Source organism: Rattus norvegicus, chromosome 11 (genome assembly GCF_021556685.1).
Source record: "Rattus norvegicus strain SHRSP/BbbUtx chromosome 11, alternate assembly SHRSP_T2T, whole genome shotgun sequence".
Classification (NCBI taxonomy): Eukaryota; Metazoa; Chordata; class Mammalia; order Rodentia; family Muridae; genus Rattus; species Rattus norvegicus.
Window position 1 is genome coordinate 91,766,262 of NC_141544.1, and position 13,572 is coordinate 91,779,833.

A 13,572-nucleotide genomic window follows, 5' to 3' on the forward strand; every position below is an offset into this window, starting at 1 on the left:
AATTACCAAAGACTGAAATCTTAGTCGCAAACTACAGAAAGAGCATTTGTGACAACAGGAAGCCTCAGATTCCAATAGACCCATTAGATGAAATCCTCTAGTGAGGTTATAGCTATTCTGGTTTATGTGTATTACGTCAGATCCGCATAAGTCAGGACGTTAAAAGGATTAAAAAGAAAAAGAGAGTTAGAATTTGGGCAGTTTGTACTAGATGCTGCCCAGTACAAAGCGCCCAACCAGCATGGTCCAGAGTGGGGATTTAGTCTCATTTCTATTTCACTCAACATGTTGAGATCAAGAAGCATCCAAAGGACACACTTTATTAGCCGGTCTACATTTGATTGTCTGTGCCTTCCCAATGCCCACCACCTCCCATCTACTGCAGGGGACCGTACCCCGTGGAACCCTGCTAGTGAGTCTCAGCGGGGAGCATCAGGGGGTTCTTTGCTTTTCGGGCCCCGGGCACTCAGGGGAGCGCTGTTCCTTCCCAGGGAAAGGCAGGACCACCAGTTTCTTTTCCTCAGGCTCCAGGTAGAGGAAGGAGACATCCAGTGTGTCACCCTGTGGGTTTGTGGTTAGATCCAGCTGCACAGGAAAGGGTTCCTCAGGACTCTTTCCCTTGGAGTCTTCAGGCTCCTCCTGCTCAGGGAGGTGTTGGATAGATCCTCTTGGTGCAGTTATGGAGGGTGAGCTGGTAGGGGCTGTGTTTTTCTGAGGGAGTTTCTTAGCATCTTGGGTATCAGCAGGGTTCTCACCTCCAGGGACCTGGTCCTGAAATAACAACGTTTTTAAATGCAGAATCCTACAGGGAATGCTCTGTCATAACCCTCACCAGGCAACAATGTTTTGTGACTGCATATTTATAACATGGTCTTTAGATAGCCCATCTCCAACCACAAGTCGTCTTAGTGCTCGGATTACAGGTATGGGCTACCCCACCTATCTTTACTCACATTCCTCTGAATGTGTAGAGAAACCAGCTACACTAGTGGCTCTCCACCTTCCTCATGCTGCAACCCTTTAAAACAGTTCATGTTCTCAACCATGAAATTATTTTCATAGTCTCCCTATTCTTATAAATCACAATGTAAATATATGTGCTTTCCAATGGTCTTAGGAGACCCCTGTGTTGCCACCTACAGTCTGAAAACCACTGAGCTATAGGAATGGGTCTCCTGATAAAAGACCAACAAGGAAACAGGTGAGGGCCAACAGGAACTAAGACCTGCAGAAGCTGGACATTGGGTCTTTCATTTCAGGGCAGTGGTTCAGAGGGGATGAAGGACGTACTCAGGGACCCCAGGGAGTTGCCTTTGCCCCCCAGGAGTGGCTGCATAACCTCATTTACTGTTTATTTCATGCCACACCCAGTATAGTGCCCTCCATCCAAGTCGTTTCTCTGGTCTGTCTTAGAGATCAGAACAGGTAGGTGATGAGGGTAGCAAGACCCAGACAGGTAAGGGGTAGCAACAGAGTTCATCAGGACAGAACAAGGAAGAAGCCCAGGTAGCCTTTCTGATCGGATCAGGCTACCTACCCCACAGTAAGTACTTAGTGTTTATGGAGAGAGATTGAAGTGATTCTCCCTGAGGTGAGAGAGGTTTCTTGGAGACTTAAGCTATGCACGTGTGCAGTTCACTGTGTTGTTCCTGAGTGTCCTCCCTTATTCTGCGGGGCTGCACTGGAACTGAAACAGTAGGATAAGCTTCTCTCCTATAGGTGTGGGTTTATTTAGCCTAAGTAAAGTGATTCTGGATCTTGCGGAAAACCAAGAGGCTGGGAAACAGGCACCTAGACATATATCACCTGATTCCATTCCGTGAAGAACACGGGGTTGGGGGTGGGGTTCAGAGTGGTTGGGCTCAACGGGGAACATCCTGCAAGCCCAGGGGCCCGAGTTCAACTCCCCATATGAAGACGGAAAGAAGAGCAAACTGCACCACGTCCTCCCCTGACCCCATGTGTGTGCCACGGCACATGGGATCAATATGCTTATAGTGTACAAACATGCAATGATAATATTTTTATTTTCAAAAGATAAATACCTGAGATTCGAAAAACTCGCACGACACAGTGACAGTCTTTTTAAAGCGTTGAGGAGGGACCCCGGGACTTTTAATCAGTGAACCTTGGCAAAGACCAACGGGCTGAAAGAAAGGCATCATGTGAGTATCTAGTGAGCAGAAATGTGAGCCCCTCCTTTCCCTCTTGTAGACACACAGCTGTGCCATGCTCCTCTGCTCCTGCCTTGGGCAAGGGTGGTATCCCAGTCAGGACCCCATGAATTATCTAAAAACAACAGAGTCCAGCCTCACAATGGGAACAGTGGTTTGTGGGAAGGTCCCACTGTGTCTGTCTACACACTGTCTGTTGCCTGGCCAATTAGAAGCTTGGTGTTTTCTTCTCTGCAGCAGCCCTCACTCAATGTGTTCTGAAAGACTTAATGGAGATGGGGTTTCTTTTGAGAGCTAATAAAAATATTTTTAAAAAATGAGGTAGTTGTGGTGGCTCAGGTCTGTGAATATATAACAAAAGTGGAATTATTTACTTTAAAAGGATAAATCTTATTGTACATGAACTGTATCTCAATAAAACACTTACTATAAATAAATATGAAAAAGTACCTTTGCCCAGTTGTGCTCCAACACACCATGCTGACACACATTCTTAGTATATTTCTGATAGTTTTGAGGTGATCATCCTTTATCTTGCGTAGCCTTTCCGTTGTAAAGAGTGGTCCAAAGAAGGGGGTACCAGGCTGTATTCCAAGCCCTCTCACGATTTTTTTGCAATATAATATATTTTTGCAATTCTATTGCACTGATGATGAAATCAAATAAATCCTACCAAGACCTGCTCAGTTTCTAACTTCCCGAGGGAAGGAACAGTGTCACGTGATTTGTGACATCTCCAGTGTAATTTGTGCTCAACAACTATTGATGATCTGTGGATGCCTATAGATAGTGCAGTGGGTCAGGAACACTCACCTCAGAGTCGGAGGCCTGGAGTGAACAGCTGTCCTGAGACTGGGTACATGGTGACTCTTTGATCAAATATTCCACAAAGTAAGAAGGACCAACCACCCACTGTCATGAAGTAAGAGTCAAGACATTAAAATCTTACCTCAGAGAAAACTTGGCATTGACAACAGTCCTTATATAGAAATGTTTCTGAGGTCCTGTCAACAGCCAAGTTCTCACTGTTCCTAGAGTCCCCTCAGGCACAAGGCCATGTCAGTAATTCTGCTATTTAGAAAACATGAATCAGGGCTGGAGAGATGGCTCAGTGGTTAAGAGCACTGGCTGCTCTTCCAGAGGTCCTGAGTTCCTCAATTCCTGGCACCTACAACTGTCTCTAACTCCAGTTCCAGGGGATCTAACACCCTCAAACGCACAAAATAAAAGTGCATAACTCCAGGGCAAGAGGATCTAAGACCCTCACACAGACACAACAAAAATGTGCATGAAATAAAATTAAAAGAAAAAAGAAAAACCCTTTCAGATCAGTGCCTTTCCCTGTTAGAGACATGAAGGACCCACCAAGCATTTTTTTTGGGTAGCTTATTTTTCCTTAAAAGATTTGGTTTTAGTTTTATTTATATACAAGGGCTGTCCACACAGTCACAATAGAAATGAACCTCGTATTCCACAACTCATAAACCTCAACACCTACCCCAGGCTTTAATGAAACAAAAGTTGTCTTGCTAGAGGGTCCATAATCAGTCAGAAAAATACCGCACCTGTTTCCCCCAATGCTCACACGAGACTAAGTGTCTTCTTCTTGCTTTAAGAAAGTCAAGTCACCTGCTACTTAGACGAATTTCAAGGAATAGCAAAAGTTATAACATGACAGACTGCACAGCAGATCTCCTGGAAATGGGGATGTACGGAAAGGATCTCAGGTCCTCGGCAGACAGAATGCCTAGACAGCCTCCCCCAAGCCTAAGACCCTGCAGCTACATCTCCATAACTGACATGGGCATTGTAGTTTTACCTGGGTCGTAGCCTTGGTGACTTTGACGAGTGCATATTGTTTTGAGGGGTTCTCGCTGTTAAACTTCGCAAGTGATTCTGTGGCAGCTTCCAGAACACTGGGGGCTGACAAGTCAACGGGATGCGGGCAGTCAGGGCACATAGAATGAATCTTCCTTTTAGAAACTATTAATGAGAATAGTTCATAAATATTATTAATTTTAATCCTAATAGTAGTCATAATCATACAACTATACCAGAGGCAAAGACTGGGCTAAAGTAACAATATTGGCAAGGATTCAGTGAGAGAGACATTTTTTAGAAAACATTTAGTCATTGGCAATGTGATCACAGAAGTAGTGCTTTATTTTTACTTCCTTTCCTTCCTTCCTTCCTTTGTGAGACAAGGTCTCACACATCCCAGGCTGGCCTATGTAATCAAAAGGACATTTAACTCCCGATCTCCTCTCCAGGGACTGGGCTTCCAGGCATGTGCTATCACGCTTGGCTTCTATGGTGCTAGGATCCAAGCAGGCCCTCTCACATGCTTGACACTCGACCACCCAAGCTAACATCTAGTCTCTAAGCACGAACCCTTTTGTAATGAAAAAGAAATCAAAACGAGATGGTCTTGTGCTCTCATGGACTTATTCTTATAGGAATTTTGTTCAGAGCCACATGGGGCATGCCCAACCACGGACAACACAGTGTCAAAAACAACAAAGCATGTGGCCTAGCATGGGACTGTAAAGACGCTTAAAACATTATGAGATTTGGTTTTTACAACACGATTACACAATTCTCAAGTGTGAACTTGATCAATGACAGCGTTGTATTTGTGTCAAAACAGTGGACACATCAGTGCCCTCCCTAGCTCCAGGTCCTTTCTCATCAGTGCTCCTGTAGACAAGGCTTTGACAGGCTAGAACTTCATTATCGCCCTGAGCTCCTTCTCTGCCTTGGTCCTCAGCTCTGAGAATAAAGCTAGCACATATGGACTCAGTAGAGGCCTGCGAAGCAAGTGGATGACACCATGACTGAACGAGCTGGAGAGGGCAAATGTGTGATTGTCAAGCCCTGGGGTGTTTTCCCTAATGAGTGTGTGGGGGTGGAGGTAGGTGGCAGGAGAGCTGTGACCACAGCTTGCCACTTGTGCCTCATCACCAAGTCCTGACACCTGAGGAATCACTGCCACCATTTTCAGAAGTCCCCACATTGGTTTCAGGCTAGCCCTGTCTTCACAATGAGGAAGTACAAGCTGTTAGCTAGTCATTTCCCTTTTTCCCATGTAATGGGCTCCCGCTTTCCCAAGACCCTCTCTTGTAAAAAACAGGCTTCAGAGGGAGGAGTGCACTCCCTAATTTCAATGGTCCATTCATTCCAGCCTTATTCTTCCCTGCTAGTCAACAATGGTAATGCCTCTGAAACTTGGTCTACACTAGGAAGTCTTGAACTGGGGGAGAGAGACATGCATCTCATATGACAGAAGATTTAAGACCATAAGTCAAGGTCATACATGTTCTGTTCTACATTTTATGAGTGTTTTAGCCAAAGTGAAAAAAAATTTACACCCGGAAAGTCCCATTCCTTTCTTGAGTAAAGAGCTTCTTGAAAACATCATGGGGGATGTTCCTTAAGAAGGGGGTGTGAGTTCTGCGACAGAGGCCATCAGGGTAGAGGGAGAGGCTCAAGCAAGTGCAGAGACAGGAAAGTGCAGTGTGTGTTCTGACAACATGGCAGCCAGCTGGAAGGATGTCAGGACAGTGGGACAGACAGAAAGGATCTGGGACCGGCTGTTGCTGTTGTACCACTCACAGAAGAATGAGCTCTTAGGATCTGGAGCAGGACATAGCCCTTGACAGTGATTTAAGATGGATCTCCCTGGAAGGAGTATGAAGTGAGCGTCAGTTGGGAGGCAGTGCTGGGATGTTGTGCAGTGCTGTGATGAACACAGAGGAAGAGAGGAGAAACTGCTTGCCAATGGGACAAAGGACCTACCTAGTTCAATTTTCTTTTCTGTTTTTTTGATGTCAAGATGTTAAAAAAAAAAAACCCTCTTGACATTTACCTGGGCGAAGTGTACAGTTATAAGCAGGTAAGTAGAGAACTCTTCTTGGCTTGTTAACGTGAAACATAGCTTTGCACTGTCCATGAACCTAGGAAAAAACATATATGATGGGATGACACGATGCAGAGAGCCATGAGGTTAGACATCACCCCTTCCCCCAAGTAGAATTTTATTTTAATATAATGAGAAACTTAAAATCCAGTTTTGTGTTTGGAGCGGGAAGAACTCCCGGTTAGCACCAGACTCTTTAACGTTTTCCTGAGACATAGCTGCCATCTCGGCCTCCTCATACTCATGTGTGGATAACCAAGTTCTAACTGCAGTATGGACCAGAGGCAGTGTCCCATTGCCACACTCCACGGCCACATCACCATGGTGTGTCCTTGCTCCATCCCAACGCCAGTGAACGCGGGCACAGAGACTCACAGGTAGGAGGCAGCAAGGACAGAGACCAGCACAGGGAGAAGTGGAGCCTCCAAATCATGCCCAGAACAAAGTCCCTTGGCTAGGAACTTCAAGTTTGAAATTACATGTGAAATAAACTCCTAACCTGTGTGCCCCTGAGCGAGCACACACATCTCTGTGAGTAGCTTGTATTACTAAACCAACTGCAACAAGAAGGCACAGAGACTATTTTTTTAAAAACAAAAAAACAAAACAGGTTCAGGATGGCATGTTTGCCCAAATAATTACAAAAGGTGATCTTGATCAAAAAGTTTACTCCACACCACTGAAGATCTCACACTGTCTTCCATGATGCCATGCGTCTTCCATGCATCCATGAATGAATGGGAGAGATCCCAGCATCACTGAGAGTCATGTCGAAACTCACTGTACTGGTTTCAAGTCTTGCCAATGGCCGTTTAGAAAGGTTGAGCTCAAAGGCTGGAGACATGGCTTAGTGGTTAAGACCCTTGCTATTCTTCTAGAGCACCCTCAGTGTCCCCATCAGGTGTCATATAACCATCTGGATCTCCAGTTCTGGGGGTCGGAGACTGGGGGTGGGGGCGGGGGTGGGGAGTGGGGTGGGTCTTAAGACACCTTCTGGTCTCTGTGGGCGCTACATGATTGTGGTGCACACACATACATGAAGCAAGGCATCCGTACATAAAGAAAAATAAAATATATTTTTAAAGGAGAAAGGATGAGTTCTGAGGCCATTTAGTTTTATTCCCAGGAAGCCCCTGACAGTACCCACACTGGAAGCCATTCTCTTTCCTAGCTGAAAACTTCACGTGGATATTCATTCAAATAAAGCTAAGCAAAAGAACACAAGCTATCCTCCAATATTGCTGCTGTCCACCAACCTTCTTCAAACACCAGAATCTCTCTGTCTGTCTCTGTCTCTGTCTCTGTCTCTGTCTCTGTCTCTGTCTCTGTCTCTCTCTCTCTCTCTCTCTCTCTCTCTCTCTCTCTCTCTCTCTCTGATAATGTAAACATTGTCTTAGCTGCCAAAGAACCTTAGGATAGAAAATAATTTGGGAGGACCTTTTCAAGTCTAGTCAGCAAGACCCCAATCCTAGGAACCCTCCCTACCCTGACTAAACTTGGTTCTGTCTCCAGTGTTAGAGTTGGCACGCTGGCCTGTTGCCTTGGAGACAATAAAGAGGAACCTGAAGAGTGGGCAGGCACTGAGCAGGCCCCTGGGAACAGGCACTTACAGTCTCATAGAAAATCCTCGGTCCGCAGTCCTTCAGTGCCTTCCTGCTGAGCACGTGGCAGCCAGTCTCTAAGACGTCCAGCGTGAGGTAGAACAGAGAGCCCATGTCTTCCTATGATGGGGTTGGAGAAACACCACATCCCACATGAAACACTTCCAGGACAACTAGACCAATAGCATCGTCCTGGGAGAGCCTAAGCTCATGTGTATGCTACATGCTCTTCTAGACTCCTGAAACCTGGACGTGGTGACAGAGTAGGCTCACTCTTGTCATCACTCCTGTGGACAGCAAGAATGACATAGCACACCTGCTGCTGATGGCAGAGTATTGTGTTCCCAGACCGGAAAGTACCTGTTGACCTGTTGACAAGTAGTCCTAAGTTGCCACCCCCAGGCTAGTCCCTGTAGCCTGTCCAAATGCTGCCCCAAAGTCTGTCACTTGCCTGACGGTGAACCCGAGCATCGTGTACTCTGTTGAGGGTCAACATGTAGCCATCCTTTTGGACTCTGTTGATGTTCTGCAGGGCAAAACCTGCAACTGCCAGCACTTCAGAGTCGTTACAGCCCAGGGGACGCAGAGGTGCGAAGGGGGCGTTTGGCAGGGGTGGAGCTGGGGGAGAGCGGGCCACACAGCATGCAGCCAGGGTGCAGAGCACCAGAAGCCGTAGCACACCCATTCTGTGGAGAACAAGATCCAGGACGTGTCAGGGTCGAGCTGACAGGACGGGCCCTACTGTGGGGCCTCAAGATTGGCTTGAGCCGTTTTATAATTGCAATCAGAGAGCTGCATACGACTTGAAGTACCAGGTCCTGAGGCCGCCTTTATCCAAACACAGCATTTTCCTGAGTCAATATTTTAGATGGGATTTGTCAGTGTTCTAACCTTGGACCCGGAGCATGCCATTCGTGTAAATAAATTGAAGTTTCCTAACTCCTTCCTAGGAATTATAGCAAATGTTTGATCAAGACTTGGGAAACCTGGCTTCTGTCCTGTCCAGAGGAAAGCCAATCCCCACTCAAAAATGTCCCTTTCTAGTTCCTGTATCAGACAGGAAAATGTGCTTCACCTCAAAATTGTATTTAAGGCGGGGAAAGCTAATGAGACCCCAAAACTTCTCCCAATACACTCTAGTCTATTCTTCCTTTTGTGCATCTAAAAGTAAATGCATCAACAGACAGAAACCTGATACTGTCAGGAGAAAGATAAGGATGGCCATCGAGACCCACAGTGGTCCTTGCCTCTCTGAGTTTCAATTTCGAGCCCAGGGAGGCGGGAGGTTCTGCTTGTTAGGAGTATAGGAGAAGCAATTTATTTTTTGTTTTGACTGAATTTGTTCAGTAGCTGCATATGGCCTTGAACGCGAAATCCTCTTGCAGCTACTGGGACTACAGGTACATATCACCATATTCTGGCTACAAAACCAAGTATCTTCCAAAACTCCTTTCCTCTAGAACTGGGCTTCATACGTGTGGGACAAGTGGGATGATTACAAGGGCTACAGCACAGTGATTTTTATTTTGAGACAAGACCTCATTAAGTTTCCCAATCTGGGGCTGGAGAGAGGGCTCAGCTGTTAAGAGCACTGACTGCTCTTCCAGAGGTCCTGAGTTCAATTCCCAGCAACCACATGGTGGCTCACAACCATCTGTAATTGGATCTGATGCCCTCTTCTGGTGTGTCTGAAGACAGCTACAGTGTACTTATATATAATAAATAAGTACATTTTTTAAAAAAAAGTTTTCTATCTGGCTTGGAACTTGCAACCTTGCTTCAGTCGCTAATTCCTGGAATTATGAGTGCCCACCACCATAAACAGCACGTACACAGACACATACACACCCAGGCCCTCACTTATATCAGACAAACATTCTACTTCTACTTCTGAGCTATATCTACAAGCCAGTTTCTACTTCAAACACACACACACACACACACACACACACACACACACACACGAGAGAGAGAGAGAGAGAGAGAGAGAGAGAGAGAGAGAGAGAGAGATTAACAATGAAAGTAAAGGTCCAAGTCAGGAAGGGAGCCTACAGTAGGCTGTCCTGGAAAGCGTTCCCTAAGGTAAGCAACACCTCCACCCCCACCCCTGCCCAGGCTCTCTGTGTCCAAATGGAAGTTCTGCTGCATCTGCAGGTACCCATCTGGTAGGCCATCAACAAAGAGGACCTTGAAGACACCAAAGCTCTGGAGTCAATACTATTTCAGACACAGTTCCCTACTAGAGAATACAAGAGTTTTTCTGAGTGGTGCTTATTTTTAATCCACAAATATATTTTCGGAATGTCTGTGTTCATAAACAAGAATGTCAGTCTGTGGGACTTTTTCATGGGAACCTGGTGAGGAAGACCAGATATTTTGCATGGAAAAAAATGTCCCTCTGGTCTAGATGAAAATCCAACATGCAGTAGTCTATGGCTGGCGTGAGTGAACCAAGCAAAAGAAGGCTGTTAACATTGCTAAGGGACCTAAATTTACATTAAACATTGGCTACATATTAAACTTAAATATGTGACTGTATCATAGTTGAGCAGAGCAGATTCCTTCTCCCCCCCTCACTTGATAGATACTCATAGACAGCTAGGCAGCGGCATTTGCTCACTAACTTAGTGGTGGTACAGACGCTTATGAAAACGATAAGGGAAGCTTAGCAAGTCCAACCAGAGGAGAGCACTGGGGTTCCGAAAGGGTAAAAATCCTGAATGAATCAATACAAGAAACAGCACAGGAGCCTTCCCTTTTTAGAAGTGTTTCATCAAGGCTCGATGCCTGGCCTGATGACCTGAGTTTAACTCCTGAGACCTCCTAGTCAAAGGGAAGAACTGACTTCTCAACCTTGTCCTCTGACCTCCCCATCTGCACTCTGGCCCACACACCCCCACCCACCCCATCTCTGCACAAAAATAAACAAATAACAAATACAAATATTCTCTGTCATCACAGAGATGATTAGAACACTGTGTGAACTACACTTTCAGCTACCAACCAACCGAGGTGGAGAAACCACTTACCCGCTGGAAGTCACACTGCCACATCTGTGAAATCTGCTAATCATGACTCTGCACCAGAAACGGTTGGTGCAGAAGGCTAGCCGTGGTTAGATGTTGCGTAATACAGTTCCCTGTAACTCACAGGTTCTTATTGAGCAACCACACAATGCCAGGAATCGAGGTAGGCTGTCCAGAATCAAGAGCTTAGCAAGACTGATGTGCTTTGAACATGTTCCCAAAGCTCAGATGTTGGAAAAAAAACAAATCACTTATGAAACTGGTGGAGAGGTGGCTCCTTTAAAGAGGAGATTAAGTCCCAAGGGCTCTGATCTCAGGAGTGGAGCCTGGCCATGACTGTTGGGTGAGTAAATTTGTTATGCAGAGTTCCTCCTACTGCCTCCTGTGACACAGCACGAAGGCTGTCCCCAGTGGACCTCCCAGCCTCCGGAAAGGTGAGGAGGATTTCTGTGACAGCAGCACAGGATGGGCCATGTTAATAAGAAGCTGCACCCACTTTTTAAAAAAAAAATACAAAAACCAAGTCGTTAGTAAAGATTGATTGAAGATTACAGTTCTACAGACGTGGGCTCTCGGTCTCTCGGTTGTGTTTTCAAATGGGAATAATGCGAGAAAATGGGTATTGAAGCCAGAAAAGCAACACAGTTTGAGAGACCATTTGATTGGGGAGGCTCTGGAATTTAAATCTCTACCAAAAAATAATAAATAAATAAATAAATAAATAAATAAATAAATAAATAACCTCTAGACAGGAGATGTACTCTAACCAGTAAAATTCATTTAGCTTCCCTTATCTCTGTAGCTACATTGTACAAGTTCTCCCTCCCACGATCTTGGACTCATAACCTGATGAATGCTTTAAAGTTTTTTTAATTTAAATGTGCTCAAGTTTTCCATTATCAATTGAAAAATAACCAGATATTCAAACTCTGAGGTTCAACAGAGATTTGGTTTCAGCCAGCAGTGAACACACCTTCGTGGGGGTCTCGATTGGAGTGTCTGATGCCTGAGGAAATGTACCCAGTACACTTAGGTAGAGGCCATTAGTGCAACTTTAATGTGAGGCAGATGCAAACGGGGTAAAAGGATGCTAAACCGTGTGGTAAACTGGACTTTGACCATGACGCTGCTTCGGCCCTTGTCTGCATGAGTGAGGCTAGTGGTGTAACACTTTGTATGTCCAGCTTCCTCATCCGTGTAGGGCTTCAAACCATGCGATTGCTAAGGGCCCTTTTAGCTCTGATGGGAAGGCACCCTGACACTCTCTGTAGGGGTACCATTCCATCTCCAGCAGCTGATGCTCCTAGAACCTGGTTCTGTCGAACTTTAACCACATTTCATCAACAGATGAAAACGTTTAGACTGTTTAACGCACATAGATATATCCACCATGTTCCTGGGGGAACACGACCCTACTACGTCACAAGTGGGATTTCCTGTAAAAACCCTTGATGTGGAGAAGCCAATAGTACGTACAGACGCTGGGTTCACGCAGGCGTGGGTTTAATTCCAGTTCCGTACTCACCAATGGGAACACAGGAAGCATTTTCCACCACACACACACACACACACACACACACACACACACACACACACACACACACGAACTGGGAGTGAGGATCAGTGAACTGTGCTTGGCTATGGATTTGACCTTTGTACTTCCCCTAAAAGATTCTAAATAGTAAGGAGGGGGCAAGAAAGATCTCATACTTACGGTCTGGATGATCTGAGAAAGGAAGTAGCACGGAAGGTGGGGCTCAGAGGACCCAGAGTCATTTGGGCCAGGAGACCAATTCACAGGAGCAACTTATGTATAAACAAGGAGTTTGTCTGTTAATTAACAAATTGGCGGGATCCTCTCCAGGTGTTCCCAGTGGAGCTGCAAGAACGGTGGCAGCTTCTTGCTCTGATCGCCCTTTTATATCTTGCTAACTCAGAGTGCGCCATCCTTTAGGAACTCCAAGAATAATACGCTGCTTAGCTGCGTTTCAGGGCTGGCACACACCCTAAATATGAGTTAGAGGCAAGGTCCTAGAGAGAATAAGCTCTAATTAGGTTCCGCATCTTTCCAAGGAACCACCCAGCATTTTGTTTCCACCTGGGCTTTTCCCAATGCTTCTCCCGCCCTTTGGGTCCCACCCATAGGGTGTGGCTTCCCTGCACAGGGCCTTCTCCACCCAGAGCTGCTGCGTCCCATGGCTCTCACTCAGTAGGTGGCTTTATTGCTGAATCTCACAATAATCGGCACTGTACACACAGTGACCCAGAAAGGCTCTGGTGCCAGCAGCAGGTCGGGCATGGGTAAGTCCAGGGCATTTGCGTGCAACGGCGAGGAGTGCGGCTGTATCAAAGGTCTTGTCATCCTGTTGGATAGTTGTGTTACCACAAAGCAGGTGTCTTTTCTAATCCATAGGGTAATAATAGCTGTGAAATCATCAGAAGCAAATCTGGCCGCCCGGCTTGTCACGGAAGGGCCCCAGCTCAGGCATACTTGGGGCAGAAGCTCAGCTTGCTTGTTTGCTGGCAGAAATGAAAGGACATGGTAAGGTTTGCTGTCACGTGGTTCCTAGGGGAGGTGTGACTGGAAGGCCCAGGAAATCATACCCGGGGCAGGTACACCTAGCAGTGATTCAGAGAACGTTCAAAGCACAACTAAGAAACGAACGTCAATTCCTCAAAATCATCGACGTTTTCTGAATATTCCTTTTTGTATAGCTTTGAATTTTAGAACACCGTCACTACTGTTGGCCATGTTCATAACTGTAAAATTAATTAAAGTTGAGTGTGAGGGGGATAACAAAATTAAATGGAAGCCAAAAAGAATGAGTCTGTGTTTCAGATGAAACGCAGACACA

General features: G+C 45.8%; 1 protein-coding gene across 6 annotated transcripts; it reads right to left on the minus strand.

Annotated features, from left to right (window-relative positions):
- Positions 1–288: 288 nt before the first annotated feature.
- Fetub (fetuin B) lies at positions 289–13,258 on the minus strand. 6 transcript variants are annotated; one of them, XM_087576975.1, is made up of 9 exons: positions 12,924–13,258; positions 12,432–12,748; positions 8,143–8,377; positions 7,701–7,811; positions 6,040–6,127; positions 3,994–4,157; positions 2,988–3,086; positions 2,046–2,147; positions 289–771 (listed from the first exon to the last, which is right to left on the minus strand). In XM_087576975.1, exons 2-9 carry the CDS (start codon positions 12,491–12,493, stop codon positions 433–435), a joined length of 1,200 nt encoding a protein of 399 aa, XP_087433101.1. In that variant the 5' UTR covers positions 12,494–12,748; positions 12,924–13,258; the 3' UTR covers positions 289–432.
- Between the last annotated feature and the right edge of the window lie 314 nt (positions 13,259–13,572).

Bases quoted from the DNA above. Each gene is read 5' to 3' on its own strand.
- Fetub (XM_087576975.1), bottom strand. From the start codon at position 12,493: ATGACTCTGGGTCCTCTGAGCCCCACCTTCCGTGCTACTTCCTTTCTC. The intron at 4,158-6,039 runs GTAAATGTCAAG...TCTCATTAATAG, and splicing joins TAACTGTACACTTCGCCCAG to TTTCTAAAAGGAAGATTCAT. The intron at 3,087-3,993 runs GTAAAACTACAA...ACTTCATGACAG, and splicing joins TCACCAAGGCTACGACCCAG to TGGGTGGTTGGTCCTTCTTA.